At 37.4% G+C, this 17,761-nt stretch overlaps 1 protein-coding gene across 1 annotated transcript in view; it reads left to right on the top strand.

The window, feature by feature from the left end:
• SGCZ (sarcoglycan zeta) overlaps nucleotides 1-17,761 on the top strand; it is a 424,586-nt gene that overhangs the window by 42,143 nt on the left and 364,682 nt on the right. Inside the window, exon 2 of the mRNA XM_027636059.1 lies at nucleotides 11,180-11,251. Coding sequence (XP_027491860.1) covers nucleotides 11,180-11,251 — 72 coding nt within the window. The remainder of the gene's footprint in view (nucleotides 1-11,179; nucleotides 11,252-17,761) is intronic.

Below are 17,761 nucleotides of genomic sequence, written 5' to 3'. Positions count from 1 at the left end.
AGCATACCTTATGATTATAAGGAACCTGGACAGAGGCTGCTATAAGCTCTAATACCACTTATCTGACTTCTGTCATCCAAAGCATGCAGACACATATCACTTAGATCATTGTCAATTGCTCAAAAATATAATTTTTCATTTTTTTGTCTAATGATCCACCTCATTATCTAAAACTGTTTCCAATTCTCCTGTCAACTAATAAGCATTTAGTTCTACTATAGGGTGCTGGAAAGTACGGGATGACTGGAAGAAATTTTATAGCCAGCTGGGTCTTTATCTAAAGTATGCAGAAAACCCTTGACTTGCAAAACAAATATCAGGGTGCTCAAAAATCACAGAATCATAGAATCAACTGGGTTGGAAATGACCACCGAGATCATCAAGTCCAACCCTTGATCCAACACCAGCTTTGTTACTAGACCATGGCACTAAGTGCCACATCCAGTCTCATCTTAAAAACCTCCAGGGATGGTGAATCCACCATCTCCCTGGGCAGCCCATTCCAATGGCTGATCGACACTCCCCCCCAACTTAGTGTCATCTGCAAATCTGCTAATGGTACACTCAATCCCCTCATCCAAATCATCAATAAAGATATTAAACACTGATCCCAACACTGATCCCTGGGGAACACCACGAGTGACCGGCTGCCAACTGGATGCAGCACCATTCACCACCACTCTCTGGGCCCGGCCCTCCAGCCAGTTCCTAACCCAGCACAGAGTACCCCTGTCCAAACCATGGGCTGCCAGCTTTTCCAGGAGAATGCTATGGGTGTCGAAGGCTTTGTTGAAGTCCAGATAGAACACATCCACAGCCTTCCCCTTATCCACCAGGCAGGTCACCAGATCATAAAAGGAGATCAGATTGGTCAGACAGGACCTGCCCCTCCTAAACCCATACTGGCTGGGTCTGATCCCTTGTCCATCCTGTAGGTGCTGTGTGAATACACTTAGGATGATCTGCTCCATAACCTTACCAGGCACTGAGGTCAGGCTGACAGGCCTGTAGTTTTCCGAGTCCTCCTTGCAGCTCTTTTTGTGGATTGGAGTGACATTCGCCAACTTTCAATCATCTGGGATCTCCCCATTGAATCAGGACTGTTGGTAAATGGTGGAGAGTGGCTTGGTGACTTCTTCTGCCAGCTCCATCATCACCCCAGGATGGATCCCATCTGGTCCCATAGACTTGTGAGGATCCAAGTGTCTCAGCAGGTCGCTAACTGTTTCCTCCTGGATTACAGGGGGGATATTCAGCTTCCTGTATCTACCAGTTCCTGAGCGCAACCTGTCTTACTGCTGAAAACTGAGGCAAAGAAGGTCTTATGTACCTCAACCTTTTCCTCATCTTTGTTCCCCCCCATGTCCAACAAAGAATGGAGGTTTTCCTTGCCCCTCCTTTTGCTATTGATGTGTTTGTAGAAGCACTTCTTGTTCTCCCTAACAGAGTTCAAAGTGTGCCTTTATCTCTTTGATTTTCTTCCTACATGACCTAATTATAATCCTAAACTCTTCATGAGTAGCCAGCCCTTTTTTCCATAGTCAGTAAGCTCTCTTTTTTCCTCTAATTTCCTTTAAAATCTCCCTGTTCTGGCTGGCCATCTTTCCTGCCAACTTGCCTTTTGGCTCACTGGGACAGCCTGCTCCTGTGCATTCAAAATTTGCTTCTTGAAGCATGTCCATCCCTCCTGGATCCCTTTGTTTTCAAGGGCTGTTTCCCGAGTACCCTCTGAACCAGTCTTCTGAGTAGGCCGAAATCTGCGCCATCCTGAAGTCCAGGGTAGAGTTTTATTGATGGCCCTCTTTGCGTCCCTGAGTATTGAAAACTCTATTATTTCATGGTCACTGTGCCTCAGACGGCCTCTGACCACCACATCTCCCACCAGCCCCTCTCTGTTTGTGAACAGCAGGTCTAGCAGGGCCCCACCCCTGGTAGGTTCATTTACCAACTGGAGCAGGAAATTATCCTCTCTATGCTCTAGGAATCTCCTAGACTGCCTCTTCTCTGCTGTGTTGAGTTTCAAACAGACATCCGGCAGGTTAAAGTTGCACACAGGAACCAGGACTGGTGATTTTGAGACATCCACCAGCTGCTTGTAGAATAATTCATCACCCTCATCATCCTGGTTGGGTGGTCTGTAACAGACTCCCACCAGGTGTAGTGAAACAATATTTATATAGTTATAATAATGTACTATAACCTATTCAATTAAGTAAATATTTTCTTAACTGATGTAAACTGTATCCTCTCAATGCTAGTGGATTTTATTTATTCTCTATATATTATATCCCTTTGGCATGTTGATTCAATGAATATTATCTACTTTAACAGCAAAACTGATACGTGTAAGGAGGTCTTTGTTGTTTTATGTCATTAACAATCTGTCACTAGTCAATACCATCTCCAGTAAATTTATTCTTCCGTCATATATGCACCCTAGGCACTGACTGTGGGTTTCCTTCTTTCACCAGTGCCATACTGCTTCCTGTCTTAAATTGACTTCTGTCTTTTTCCACTAGCTTTGTTCTCTCTGCTTCTCTCTCTAATATATAATCTGAGAACTTTGAATCTTAATTACTCCATATGTCTCTCCCTGTATTTATTCCCTTTTAGTGCTTCCTGCTTTGCTTCTGTGAATTTCATTATTTGCCTTTCAGTCTGGCTTTAGACTTAATTCTACCAAGAGCATAGTAGTAAATGCTCATTAGAAATACTGCTGAATAAACAACCCAATTTACTGTCAGCACTTCTTATCTGGTGGTTCTGGTTCTGATAATAATTAAGCAATTACTTATGAGCAACAAGTTCACTCCTCCTGTGCTTCTCTTCTCATTTCTCCAATTATTTTGTCTATCTTCTCTTAATAGAGTGATTTGGAGAAAATTACTTGCACAGACTTAGTGAAATAGAATCATACAAGTGCAGAATGTTTTAGGTTGCAAGGGACCTCTGAAGCTCTCTTATTCCCACACCCTGCTCAAAGCAAATCCAGTCATCTCATTTTGTTTAGCTGAGTTTTGAATATATCCAAGGACACAAATTTTATATCCGCTCTGGGCACCCAGTCTAAGTGTTTGATTGTTCCTCTAAGTGTTTTTATCTTTAAGTATTTTGTATTGTTGCTGAGAGTTAGTGCTCTTCTATTGTCCAGGGGTCTTCTACTTGGAATCTAATATACTTCATTGCTAGAAAGAAGCTTTATACTTGAACTGAAGTTTGCCACTCAAAAAAATTCTTAGCACTACATTTCTGAGAAGTTAAGTAAAAATTATGTAAGATTTTTTCTAAACTGAAGAATATGAAGAATTTAAACTAAGCCCATCGTTACAAAATTAAAGGAAAAATAATACTAAAACTGTTCTTATTGTTTTGTCCAATGGATAGCAAATCAATGTGTTTTTTCACAAACACACTGCAAAGCTGAATCACATTATTGTTATTGTGTCATGTATGTGTGTTATTTTGGGCATTTAGTAATTGTTTTCATTGACACCAAAGTGAGTAATAGGACAGCTGCATGTTGAATCATGAATTCACTGTTTTCTAGATGCATATTACAGGCAGCTCTTGAAATTGATACTGATTTAGGTGCCAAAGTACCTCTCAGAGTAAGAATAAAATCAAGACCCCAGAGGAATACAGGAGAATACTGTATGCTTGAACATGACAGTGTTTTATCATAGCTGATAAAATTGTCTGCAAATTAATCAGTCATAACTAAAATAACATACAGTCTATAACTGCAGCCATTCACCATGGTATATGCTCAATCCAAGTGCTGTTGTAGCTACTACTATGCAGCTCCCAGTTCTGTAACCCTGGATGAATTGATGGGTACTGCCTTTGCATTATTGTTGTTGTATGGCTAAGATGCTGTTTCCTACATATACTTGTTTAAATATAGCCTTCAGAACTGAAAACTAAGTTCTAATCAAAGGTTTCTTGGGTAAGACCTGTATACATATGCAGTTTAGAAGTATTAAGGGACAACGATAACCTGCTTAAATATTCAAATTATATGGGCCAGATATCCCCATATCTCCCTCCTTCAGTCTGAAATGTTGTTACTTTTACTTGCTTTTATCTCCAAAGAAAGTAAAACTGGAAGTTTCCTTTGGATTGTTTTTTTTTCCAGTATCTCTTAATCCTACTTAGTCTCTCTCTCAGATCAGTTTTTGAAGACTGAATGATTAATCCTACCTGTCCCAAAAAAAGAACTAAGAATTGAGACCTTATTTTTGACAGTTGCCAAGCACTTCCTAGAGTAGGCAAACCTGTGACAGAAGCAAGACAATTTTGGAAGCAATTTGTGGAGTGATAATGGTTTTTTGCACTTCAATTTTGTTTGATTTATGTCTTGAGGTGAATCTCAGCATTAATAGAGTCACTTCCATACCTTCATTTGTCTATTTTGTGCTCCCTTTTTGATTCGAGTGATGATCTTGCTAAATATTCAGAGCATTCAGCTGTATTTCTGCTGTCTTGTTTCTTGACAGAGAGTTGCTTGTCTGTGCCTGCTGGGTAGGGAAGCGCTTTTCCTCAAAATCTGTCACAATGCTGACATTTGAAGTTCAGAAGAGGCTTACCCCAATACCTTGGTCTTTCAAATTTATCTCAGGTTGGTGTACACATAGTTTCATGGAATTGAAAATGTTATGAAAGAAAAATCCTCTGTTATTAGTTAGCTTCATCTGGAATCACTTTTAAAACTAGGCAACATTAATGTTACAACACAACAAGTTTCTAAGAAAGTAAAAGAAATCTTACATTACCGACATGAATGGTGGAAAACATGGTCAACAAAAAGGATCATGAAGTGTAACAATTCCAAATGATATTTAATAACAACTCATTTTCATCTTAGTGCTTCTCTTCCAAGAATCTCAAGGAAAATTTTGGCCTTGAAAGCTAAGGAAAATGACATGCCCAATGCTCTTAGACTGTGTGACATTGTTATGTCAAAGTAGCCTGAATGTCTAGTATGTTACCCGTTTCTCAGTTTTGAGTATCTTTTATCCCTTTTTGCTCCAGATAAAATGTACTCTGTGTTTTCTTCTGAAGTTTAAGAAATGTAATTGAATTTTTCTTATGAATACCCTTGATTTATATATCTTTATTAAAGTTAATTTGGCTACTCTCTTTTCACCAATTTTCTTCTATGTCACTTCTGTTGCCTTTAAGTGCTCCTTGCCTTTAGGAAGTAGAGATGGAATAACTGTAGACCACTGAGGTCTTTATAAAGAATAAGTTTAAAGATAGTATCTCAGTCAGTACTTATATTTGGGTTTGTGTTACTCCAGAGGAAACAATAAATTTTAATAAATCCCCTTCAGAACAAACAAATATGTTTAATAAATCACTGCCAGGCCATACCCTGGGCTTTGGAGATCTTCCAGTTTCCTTTAACTCTGCCCATTTGATGTGCCAGAGCTGTTGAGTACCATGTTACCATGGCTGCAGGCACTTAGGCAGCAGTTGGGCAAAACTTGTCAGTAGATTTAATGCTTTGGATGTGCTTATAGTAGTGTTCATACCAATAAATAAATGGCAATATATTGTGCCGTGGCTTGAGCTTTAATTTATGTTTCCTGCTGTGCAGTTCTGTATTCTTACTCCTTTGTAAAACAAGGTAGCTCATATTTCTGAATAAATGAATATCAAAGCTGAAAAATCTTGAACTGTCAGTAGAGCTTTTTGTTTTTAGTAGCCCATTGTCTCTTTTTCTGTCTACAATATATAGGCATAAATATTCAGAATTTCTAGCCTGATTGTATTAAAGTTACTTTAGCTAATATGTAAACAGGAAAACGATGAGATGCAATTGAGTCAAGAGAACTTAACCCATTGAAAACTCATCCGGGTTTTAAAATGACACCTGCCTTCTGAAAAAGTCTTTTAAAATATTAACAAAAACCTTTCTACATTTACTTCCACAGCAGGTGGAATGGAAGGAGAGACATCTTTAGCAGGGATAAGACCCAAAATCTTGCATATTCCACATTCTGAACAAGTGGTGGAATAAGCAGTTGACAGTCTGGTTTATCTCTGCAGAACAAAGAAGCAAAAAATAATTAATCGTTCTTATACTCATCCTTGTCCAAGAACTGGAAAGAAAAGAATCCCAAAAGAACATATTCCTATAGATGTGAGTTCTGTCTATCATAAATTTGAAGTAGCATTTGTATGCCTTACTTACTTACTTGAGTTATGCTTCCGTAACTTTAGAACTGCTATTTAACTCTTTCTAGTTTAATTACTGAGGGTAGCATTTACATCTCACTCACTTCAGTGCCAGCATTCATCACAGTCAATTTATATAGAATTATTATCTGTGAAAGACCAAGAATTTCTTTTTTCCTTTTTTCTTTTTTTTTTCCTCCTCATAGAGTTCCTTTAGGTACCTTGGATTGCAATGATCTGGAGTTTCTTGGCAAACTGTTAATATCTCAGTTTTGTTAATCTATTAACTAAATTTTAATATCCTAATTTTAATGTAAAAAGATTTGAAAACTAAGAAGATTTAGAAATGGTTAATTATTTCTTTGTCTCTAAAGAACTGGAAGGTATCGGTTCTATTGTACCCGTATGGGACCATGAAGAGCAATAATGAGAGAGCCACTACTATAAACCTAAAAGTTTAGCCTTTACTTTGGTGTGCCTCTTGGCTCTTGAATGTGTAACTATGTAACCTTTAAGTTATACTTAAGTACTTCTCAGTGGATCTGCAAAGTGGAGTTGTTTGTTTGAAATGTATGGGAGAAAGGTGAGAAAACAGTGAATGTGTACATGTAAGTGTATATATCTATGTATAAAAAATACAAAGTAACTGAGCAGCAGTAAAACACCCTCTTTTGGAGGTCTGAGTGATAGGTTTTATCACTGAAATTTAGAGAAAAATGTGGGGTCTTTACTCTGGTAAGCTCTAATCAAACATTCTTTTCATCTTTCCTCAGCAGTCTGTAGTGGGAGAATGGACTGAGTGATGCTTAGATAGCTGCATCAAATATTTTTTTTCCCTTTGACCTCATTTTACTTGGTTCTCAAAAACTTTGTTGAAGTGATATTGACAAGTTGCCCAAGTGTTAAAATAAGACATGGATTTTTTTGTTTAATCCTCTGTAAAATATGTAAATAAATATGCTAGCCTTTAAAAAATGTGCAAATAAAGCATGTTCATAATTTTCCTTGAAATTAAATTTCCTTGACATTTTTTTTTAAATTTTCCTTAGCAGAGTTATTAGCTGAAAATTATATTTATGCAATATATAATGGAAGGGCCTCATCTGCTTTGTACGTGTTACAAGTTGACAGAAACATCTATTCCAATTTTCTAGCTTCCTGGGAATCAATATTGCAGTGTAGTGCATGATTTGTTTAATTACACAGGTATAAAAAAGTAGGAAAAAGGCTACATCTGTTGGAGAAAGTATTATTTTCATAATTTCTTCTTGAAAACACAGTGCAACACAGGTATATAATGGCTACATGTCTTAAGATATAATGGACAGATCATAAAAATATATATGTCCATTCATACACTTCTGCAGATGTGTTGATTTTCAAGAGAAAAATATATGTTTAGTAAACCAAATACAGCATCAGTCTTATTTCAGTCTTGTTAGGCTTAGAATCCAAACCTCCTGAAAAATCAATACTGTTATTTGGAATATAAAATGCAAAGCCTTACAGCTATTTGGGCATATCAAGCTTCAAATTGTGCACATATCATATGATATATGAAAATTCTAACCCAGACTTTCTAAAAACTTTCCATGTGAACCTCCCCCATGATGTAGGGAGATAGGGATGTGAGATTTGTGCTTTCTTTATTATAAATTTTCTGAAATGTAATGGTTAGAGATAAATAGTAACCTTGTTAATCTGTAATATACCTATTTTTCTTCATAGTCTTTTGTTGGGGAACTTGCATAGGAAATGAAAGAACAGTGTTGCTGTGGAGATATGAAGGCTACTAGAGAGTAAACAAGGAGATTGAAGTAGACAGTGAGGAAAAATGATTAAACTCAAGAATGGAAAAAGAGGTGGGTTTTGGTTTTTGTTTTCTTTTTTTTTTTCCTTTCCTGAAAGGCTGGAATGGGAAAGGTGTGACAGGGACACAAAAGGGAGATGCATTGCCAATGGCAGACATATTTAAGAATGAAATTGAGTTGGAATCATAAGCTAATACTGACCTATTTTTCATGTGTGTAAATATTCTATGAGAAAATACAATGATATTTTCTCTGTATGACACTTCTAAAAAAATTTACTCTTTTTTATTTAAATCTTTTGTCACCTAAGGCCTCTTTCCCACATAAAACCCTCCCATAAAATAAAGTTAAAACTGGTGTTTTTCTGAGGAAGTTCTCAACTTTGTGAGTAGCAAGCATCTTACTGTGCTTTTAATAAATCAAAAAAACTATAGAACAAATAGTAAAATGTATTTCAAAAAGGATGCAAAGGGACATAATTTCAGTATGGTGATGTGCTAGTGGTGTGATTTCTAGTCAAAAGCACATCATGGTAAATGACTACTTTACATTATAGAAAACCCAAGTGAAGTGAAGATTACAGATTTCACATCAGGAGGTGCATGATTTCATTTGGAATCACATACTTTCTTCAGCTGTGAAACTAGATATGAAATGTGCATAACATGCACTTTCAGATCTGCTTCACTCTATGGATCTTCTATTTTCTCATGTAGACACAGCCTCGGGGAGTTGAGGGAAGCGAGGGGAAATAAAAGCCTTGTGAGACAAATTTGAATGATCGCAAGAAGAAAGAATATGACAGAACTGGAGACAGAGATGCAGTGAGATAGAGAGATGGTGGCAATCTTGCTAAAGAAGGCTGGAGTACATTGAGAGAGCTATGGGGAGATCTTGAGAACATTGAGAGAGCTGTGAGGTCTTGAGCACAGCGTAGGAAAAAATGGGAATGAAACAAGGAGTCTGATTCTAACTGCTGTGGATAGCACCACAGCACATATGTAGTTTGAAAGCTAATATTCGTTTGTTGTTTGGTGGCTATCTTTGAAGTTTGTGGATGAGTGTTGATTGTGCCACCTCCTGTGCTAGCCTGTGGTGCTACCTTGGCTTTTCTAGAGAAACCTCTTTACACTCATGCAACAACTTTGAAATAGATTTTAGTGCTTCAATTCTGGTGCCAAGCTCTGCAGGCATGTCAACAAATTCTATAGATGGAGTATACTTTAAATTTCTAAATAGCAAACAGGGCAAACTTTGCTCTGATGATTTTGATTTACAGCATTTTTCACGTCTTAAGCAGCTTGCTTTGCAGGCTTACCCTTTGTCAAAGGGTTTGTGTGTTAGCCCATACCAGTATGCGTGGCACATGTGACACCATTGTTGGAAAAAGGATCTTCACACTGCACCATTTGCAGCAAGTGAATTCAAGCAGGCAGACTTTTGTCTCTTGTAACTTTATTACTCCATAACTCTATACAGACTCTACAGTCTCTGTACAGACTCTGGGTCCAAGCTCTCCAGTCAGGCAGATGTTTTCTTATCTCTCACATACCACACACATCCATGTGACTGAACAACCATGCTTCAAGCGGCTTTCCAACTTGACCTTGTGATTGTTTTCACACACACACTGCTCTTAACTCTGGCTAGCTCAGGACCACAATATTATTGCTTTAATATTTTCTTCTTCTTCCTTAGCTGCTCCTACAAGTATGAGCACATGAAACTGTCTTGCTTGGTTGAGGTGTTTGAATACCTCCAGATTCCTCTGCTTAGTGGAAGTTTACTGGAATTTCGTTTGGGTTCTGATGCTGCTCCAAATGTTTGGTACCTTTTAAATATAAATAAATTTTTAAAAGAAAAACAAACACAAAAAACAAGAATTCATATCCATCCAGTAAGTAACTTCATCATTTGTATTTGTTCATTGCCAGAGGCTCTCACCAAAATGACAAGATATACCAAGATTTTAATTTAGAATCTCAAGAACCAACACTGTCATGGCATTAGAGTAAGTTAGTAATTGAGGATGCAAATATGTTGCTCAATGGTTGAGACATCGCTTCAGCCCCTCAAGGGTAACAGCAGCTGCCAAGTGCTAAGGCAGCTGGTTATTGATGGTAAAGGCTGAGTGCCCACTGGCGAAACAACACTTCAGGCACTGGCTGGGGAGTGCTACCGATGGGGAAGGAGGAGGTGGGAAAAGCAGACATAAATTGTATTTGGCTTGGGCTATAATGCCAGAGAGAAGAGGGTTTTGCTGCTAAAGTCAATAGGACTTTGTCACTGTCTTCCACATGAGGTCTCTGGCACTGTAAGAACACATCTATGCCTGGATCTGGCCAGCATATCTCCAAACTAGACACTAAAATCTCTATTTAGAAGAGAAACAGAACCACTTAATAGGGTATTAGATAATCCCTACCTGTTACAGTGCAATCATTTTGCAACCATTGAAACTTTTTAGCCATCAAAAGGGGAAAATATGGAATTTTCTACTCCCTGGGGACCTCTCTGTGACAGCAATTAAAGACTTTCTATTAACATGTTAAATGTATCTGCTTTTCTATCTATCTGATATTAGTGATGAATATGAGCCAGAATGTTACACTAATAGCTCTGCAAAAATATTCAGCTTCAGATCTTGAGTTTTCAGGTTAAACTTTCTGCAGTTGTACTTTTTAACTACCTTTGTCTTGCTTTTTGATACAAAATTAATCACAATTTTCCAACTTTATTTAGCTCTGGAATCAAGACAAGCAAACCTTGTTTCTCATCCCGAGATGGCAAACTAACCTTAGATTAAGATGTTTAAAGAAAATCCAGAATAACAAAAACTTATTTTGCATAATATTTCTTTCAGCAGTTTAGCATGGCTTTTGCATGGCTTTAATTGCAGAAAAAAATGCATCTGTATACTGTATTTTCCATCTTAAATGTCACCTTTTAAGTTTACATTCAAATATATTCTCTCTGTATATATATATATATGTATAAATAAATTTACAGATTCCATTGTTACAGCATCTTTATTATATTAAATTGTAAGTAAGAGATTTTTCTTTAGCTTTTAGTTTCATAAAAGCTAGTTTTTGAGATCAATTAGGAGAGATTCACCTGGCAGCAGAATAAATCATATTCTTGAGTTCCTCCTGGGACATTATGAGACTGTTCATTCCTATTTTCAGGTCCAAGTTTTCAATCCCAGAGACTGGAAGTTCATTTTGCTCTGTGGCTGGAAAGAAGTCCTACTCTGTCCTGTGAGTAGACAAGTGGTTCATCTTTCTGTGGGACACTTTCATTATAAGAGAGAGGTTCTATCTTTTTAGCAGTTATGAGATCGCTTGATTTGTGAAGGTCATGCTCTCTTCTTTGCGTTGCAGCTGGTAGAAGTGGAAAAGGGAAAAAAAAAGGCAATTTTGCAGAGACTTAAGCTCTTATCAACTTCAGTAGCTTTTCATGTGGGTCATCCCCCGCTTCCTTCTTAGTCCTCTCAATGTGTGTGTTAGCATCATTTTTGTTGAGGGAAGAGAGATGAGACCATAAAGATAACACTTAAAGATAACATCAATCAGGTAAAGAGGAAAACTTAATTACAGTCCTTTTTAGAAGAGAAGTTAATATATTCTGTTTGAATACATTGGTTTTTTATGCTTTCTAAGCTGTATTGGTGATATAGGCATAATATGGACACACTAAAAACCTGAAAATACTTCTGCCAATGTCTGTCCATAATATCTTCACATTTTCACAAAACTGTGTGCAGGTTTCTACATGCAGTGTGAATAAATGTGACAGTTTCTGCTTCTTGAAAGAAATAATCTATCAGCTTTGTATAATTGCATTTTTCACAGTTCTGTCAGCTGGGAAGAGTCTTTGACAAATAAGTACTGCTCAGATTAAACTCAAGATGCAGTAGACCACTGAAACTGACAACTCTTATCTGAATAAGGAAAATAAACAGATTAAGTAAGAAGATACTGTGGTGCTTTAATTCATTAATTACTTATAAGTAAGCCATCCTGCTTTTGTCTGGTATAGAGTTAATTTCTTCACAGTAGCTGGTACAGTGCAATGGTTTGGATTCATTATGAGAATAATGTTAACAAACACACTGATATTTTGCTTGTTGATAAGTAGTGTTTACCCTAAGTCAAGGACATTTTTTTTTTTCAGTGTCTCATGCACTGCCAGTGAGGAGGTGCACAAAAAAAGCTGAGGGGGAGCACAGGCAGGATAGATGACCTGAAGTGGCCAAAGGGATATTCTGTACCATGGAACGTCATGCTCAGTATATAAACTAGGGAGTTACCTGGAAGGGGGTCCAATTGCAGTTCAGGAACAGGGTCTGGCATCCATCAGCAGGTGATGAGCAGTTGTACTGTGCATCACTTGTTTTTCCTTGGATTTTACTTTTTAATTATTATTATTATTATTATTATTATTATTATTATTATTATTTACTTTGTTTCCAATTATTAAACTATTCTTATCTCAACCTACAAGTTTAACTTTTAATTCTTCTCCCCATTCTACTGGGTGGAGGGGCAGGTGAGTGAGCAGCTATGTGGTGCTTAGTTGCCAGTTGGACTTAAACAATGACATAAGCAAAGAAACACAGTCTTTGCTTTTCCAGAGACCAGTCTGACAGTATTGCAACAACTTTAGATTTTCAGTTTCTGCTTATTCCATTGTTATTGCTAAAAGAAAGATACACAGCTTATATTTTGTTGGAGTAATATTCCTTTCTTTGCAGAAGAGAAAAATGAAAATACACATTCCATCTATAAGTAGACTGTGAAAACTGAAAAATCTTCCCTCCAATGTGTGCCTGTGGGAGAATGAAAGATTATTCTTTTGAGAAGCCAACAATGTATATACCAAAAGAGTAAATGTCTGATTAACGTTTCTGTATGGCTGCAACAACATATTGAGGTGTTTTTCTTTAATTAAACTTGCATAATAGATGCTTTCTGAAGGTTAAAGATAAAAATCTGGTTTTATGCAACAAATGCTGATACTTGCCTCTAACTGAAGTCTTAGGCAAGTTCCCAGTAGTGTAAGGTTTGAATTTTATGTTCTTGTTTTATTTTTTTATCCTTAGAGTCATAATCCTAACTTCATAAGGAGAAATGCCCTATACAGTTTTAGCTCACATACCAGTCTGCTTGATGCTCTCTGAGTGAATGTTGCTATGACTTCAGATCAAAGAGAGGCAAAATAATTGTTAGTGATATAGTTATAGCCTACCTGCAGGGAGGTCTGAGGAAGGGCACCCCTGCAATACCCAGATCAAGTAGAGATAGTAGAACGAAAGAATGCCATGATTACCTAAGGAAAGGTTGGCAAAGTAGACAACTGTTTCAGAAGCAACAGCATTCTCTATAATTGTTTTATTGAAGCTGATCAGCCTCACATGTTGGGAAAACATGCATGTGAAATCACATCTGCAGAGTCCTTTGATGTTTGAAGAAATGGTAGTGCTACCATGGTTATCCTTGTCAGAGGCACACTTATTAAGGAGGAAAGGAGATGTGGAAGTGTGTGCTAACTACCTCTTGAGTTAGGGACTAGCTTTAGCACGACCAAGATCATTTACTAGACAAAGACTTGTGCTCTCTTACAGCTGTTCTGTCCTGATTGCAACTACATCTCAGTCATGACAAAAACAACACTGAACATAAATGACTAAGGTCACTCTTCTGCAATTGGGAGTACTCAGGATGATTCCTGTGATACTTCCAGAATTAGCTACATGAAAAATAAACTTGGGTCTGAGCTAGACTTTACTCAGAGGAAAATAAAGCTGGAAAGCTTTTTCTTGTGAGAAAAAAGTACAATAGGAACTTCAAGTACTTGTAAACTATGTTGAGAGGAAGGACAGTTATTTACATAATGTGCAAATAGTTTTTTTTTACTTTAGGAAAATGCTCTGAACTTCTTGTTGAACATGTGCTCATATGAGCTGATTTTAGAACTCAGAAGTTCTTTTATGAAATCAGATCTCATGAGCTTAGGATATTATGTTCTGTAATTGACTAGTCCACAGATCACAAAAGCAGAAAAGGCGTGGGGCGGCCCAGTTCTAGTTCCGTTTCCATCTGAAGAACCATTGCAACGCTTTGAAGGATGGGGAAAGAGAACTCCAGGGGTTTCTCAGGAGTCTCTTCTGGCCCTGAGCCTGGAGGGGAGAGGTGCTCCCCCCTCCCCCCGCACGTGGCCCCATGGCCAGCAGGGAGACAGGACACCGGGCATGGAGAGGAGGCAAGAGAGAGTTTGTTGTTGGGGATGTTACATTTATAGGGTTTAGGAGGATTCACAGAGTAACCAATTAGAAGTCTCAAGGGGCTTACAGGAACACCCAATCACAGGAAGAGGTTAACAAAGGCCAATGGGAAACACCTCAGGACACCTTCCCAGGACATTCCTGCATGGATAACATGTGGGGTGCTGGGAAGAAGAAGCATGTGTTTGCAAAGAGACCACCAAAAGCCATTTTAAGACATGTTTAAACAACAGTTTCCCTATATAATGCAGGTTTAATGCTACAGGAAAATGCTCTGAACTTCTTGTTGAACATGTGCTCATATGAGCTGATTTTAGAACTCAGAAGTTCTTTTGTGAAATCAGATCTCATGAGCTTAGGATATTATGTTCTGTAATTGACTAGTCCACAGATCACAAAAGCAGAAAATGTCTGGAGACTATCTTATGTGCTAAGATTTTAAGCAGATGTATTATTTGCATCATATAAGATAATAGAAATATATTTTTTCTGGAGTTTTGACAACTTATTTTCAATATCTTGAATATGTTGGGATTCAGGGGTCTCATTTAACTGAATCTGGCTGTGTGTGCCTTCATCCTCAAGCAGTGAAGTAAGCTAGCAAGGGGAAGAGAGATGCTTGGACTTGTTGAGAAAAGTAGAACATATGTGTCTATATACACCAAAGATCTATATTTGTCATATATGACACCTAGCAATTTACAAGCCATTTCACCAAGACATTTTACATGCTAACACTTAATTATGTAATTTCATTTTACTTTTATAACAGGTACTATAATAAAAAAAAGCACCAAACAAGTAAATTTGAAGTATTTTAGTTGTCTTGGTCTTTTGTGCTATTCATTTAAACATATGCAATTATGAACAATTTTCTATTTAATTTCATTTAGGAAATCTACTGGAGTTGCTTTATTAAAATCAGAATAGTTTGAGTTGGAAGGGACTTTTAAAGGGTCATCTAGTCCAATCCCCCTGCAATGAACAGGGGACATCTTCCACCTAGATCAAGTTGCTTAGAGCCCTGTCCAACCTTAAATGTTTCCACGGATGAGGCATCTACCATCTCTCTGGGCAACCTGCTCCATGTCTCACCATGCTCACCATAAAGAATTTTTTCCTTACATATGGCTTGATTCTGCCTTCTCTTAGTTAAAACCATTACCCCTTGTTCTGTCATAACAGGCCCTACTAAAAGTCTGTCCCCATCTTTTGATCCCTATCTTTAGGTAGCAAAAGGCTGCAGTAAAGTCTGCCTGGAGCCTTCTATTTTTCAGGCTGAACAACCCCAAATCTCTCAGGCATTCCTTGTGGGAGAGGTGTTCCACCCCTCTGATCATCTTTGTGGCCCTCTTCTGGACTCGATTCAACAGGCCAGTGTCCTTCCTTGTGTTGGCAGCCTCAGAGTCTGATGCAGCCCTCCAGGTGGGGTCTCATGGGAACAGGGGGCAGTATTGCTTCTTTTGATGCAGCCCAGAATGTGGTTGACCTTCTAGACTGCCAGTGCACATTGATGACTCATGTCCAATCTCTCATTCACCAGCACCTCCAAGTCCTTAGTAGGGCTACTCTCTCTCTGTTCATCCCCCAACCTGTACTGATACCAAGGGTTGCCCCAGCCTAGATGCAGCATCTTGCACTTAGTCTTGTTAAACCTCATGAGATTCTCGTGGGCCCACTTCTTGAGCTTGTTCACATCCCTCCAGATGGCATCCTGTCCTTCAGGAGTGTCAGCCACGTCACTCAGCTCTGAAACATGCATAGACAAAAACGGAAGTTGATTATTTTATAAACATCAAGGTTCAAATACCTTCTTGTGTGAAATAGAACATTTATTTTCTTTGAAATGATGTTTCATTATTCCTTAATTTCACAGGAAAATTTTGTATGTAAAATGGCTACTCCATAGCTCCCATACACCTTATTGTAAATATTGAAATACCAGCACAAAGAACTCTTTAAAATGACAATTATCTTGCTGTGTCAAAGTGCATGAAATTCATATCCTTTTTGTAAATATGCTTTTCTCCAGTCTTTCCAGGGTACAGAAAAATAATCCTGCATAAAGTTGTACATGATTTTACATTTCTCCATGTATGTGCTTATACTGAATTGTATACGGGCTTGGAAGCTTAAATGTCATTATTGCTTGAAGATGGCTTCAAGTTGCTAAATTAGGATACACTGAATATACTGTACTTCACCTGACTTTATTTCCTGTCCAGGGCCTTTTTCATCTATGTACTCTATCCTCTACTGAGGGCAGAAACTGTTTTCTGTCTGATAATACAGTACATATAGGGTTTCCAACATTTTTCCAAACTACTGCGCATTAAGACCAATACAATTATTAAAAATAAGCTTTTGAAAATAAGTGCTGCTAGGTTTTTTGGAATTACTTGTGAAACTGAAAGATTCTGTTCAAAGCACAGTTTTGGGGTAGATAAAGGGGATGTTAGTTTTTTTTTAAATGGTATCTGAAGTGGAACAACATACTTCTGCACTTGAAACATTCTGAACCTATCCTTTGAGGCAAAGTTCATCTAAGAAAACTTCTTCTGTAAGAAAATATTTCCATTTTAAACTTTATAGGCATATAATAAATTAATTATAACATACAATGTCTCTTGAAACTTTGTCCTACTTTTTTATAGCTAATATTCCTACAACAATGTTTTGTCACTAGTTTAGTTCAACATGTAACTAATACATGTTAGTGGTGACCAAGAAGAATTTACTAACTTTTTGCATTCATGTTTATGTCCTTTGGAATTTGCACCTGTGAGAAGCAGTAAGAATAAGCACCCAAGAAAGAATAAAACCAATCTTTAGTAAGCCAGAGATAGTCTCTATCTCTGCAATTTCAATTCCGCATGCACCAGTGTGGCTACCCTAATTGGACTGCCTAACTGAATTATTTCTAAAGCACATTACTACTTAAATAGCAGATAAATGCAAGTTTTCCCTGTTAAACTAGTAAATTTCAGCAAATAATTTCTTGAAGTATTTTCACTTGAAAAAGCCTCAGATTCATTAGGGAAGACCGAGAAAAAAATGTCGTTTTTTTTTTGTGCAGCTCTTTCCCTGTGTGAGATGGTTTTGCACTTTTGCTGAGCCCAAATGATGGTTGAAAATGGCACAGGAGCAGAGTAATTAAAAATAGTAGGGAAGAATAGGTGCAGCAAGAAATAAGAGAAAAGACTGAGGAAGGAAAGAGAACTGAAGACAGACAAAAGATAGAGTGACTATACTGAAAACATAAATGTCAAGAGCAAAGGAGAAAACAAACAACTAATACAGAAAGGAGTAAAGTCAAAATGATACTCTGTTAGATCTCTTTCACTGATGTTCCATCTTGTTTGAAATATTTTTTCATAACATTAATTCTCTTATAGCTCATAATTTTGTGTAATACACAGTACAAAGAAATGTAAAACATTACACAATTATAAAAATATTAAATACTCATATAGCATTTATGAAA

Source organism: Corapipo altera, unplaced genomic scaffold, assembly GCF_003945725.1.
Source record: "Corapipo altera isolate COAL_440 unplaced genomic scaffold, ASM394572v1 22b, whole genome shotgun sequence".
Lineage (NCBI taxonomy): Eukaryota > Metazoa > Chordata > Aves > Passeriformes > Pipridae > Corapipo > Corapipo altera.
The sequence above is the reverse complement of the archived record's forward strand: the minus strand, read 5'-3'. Positions and strand labels throughout refer to the sequence as shown.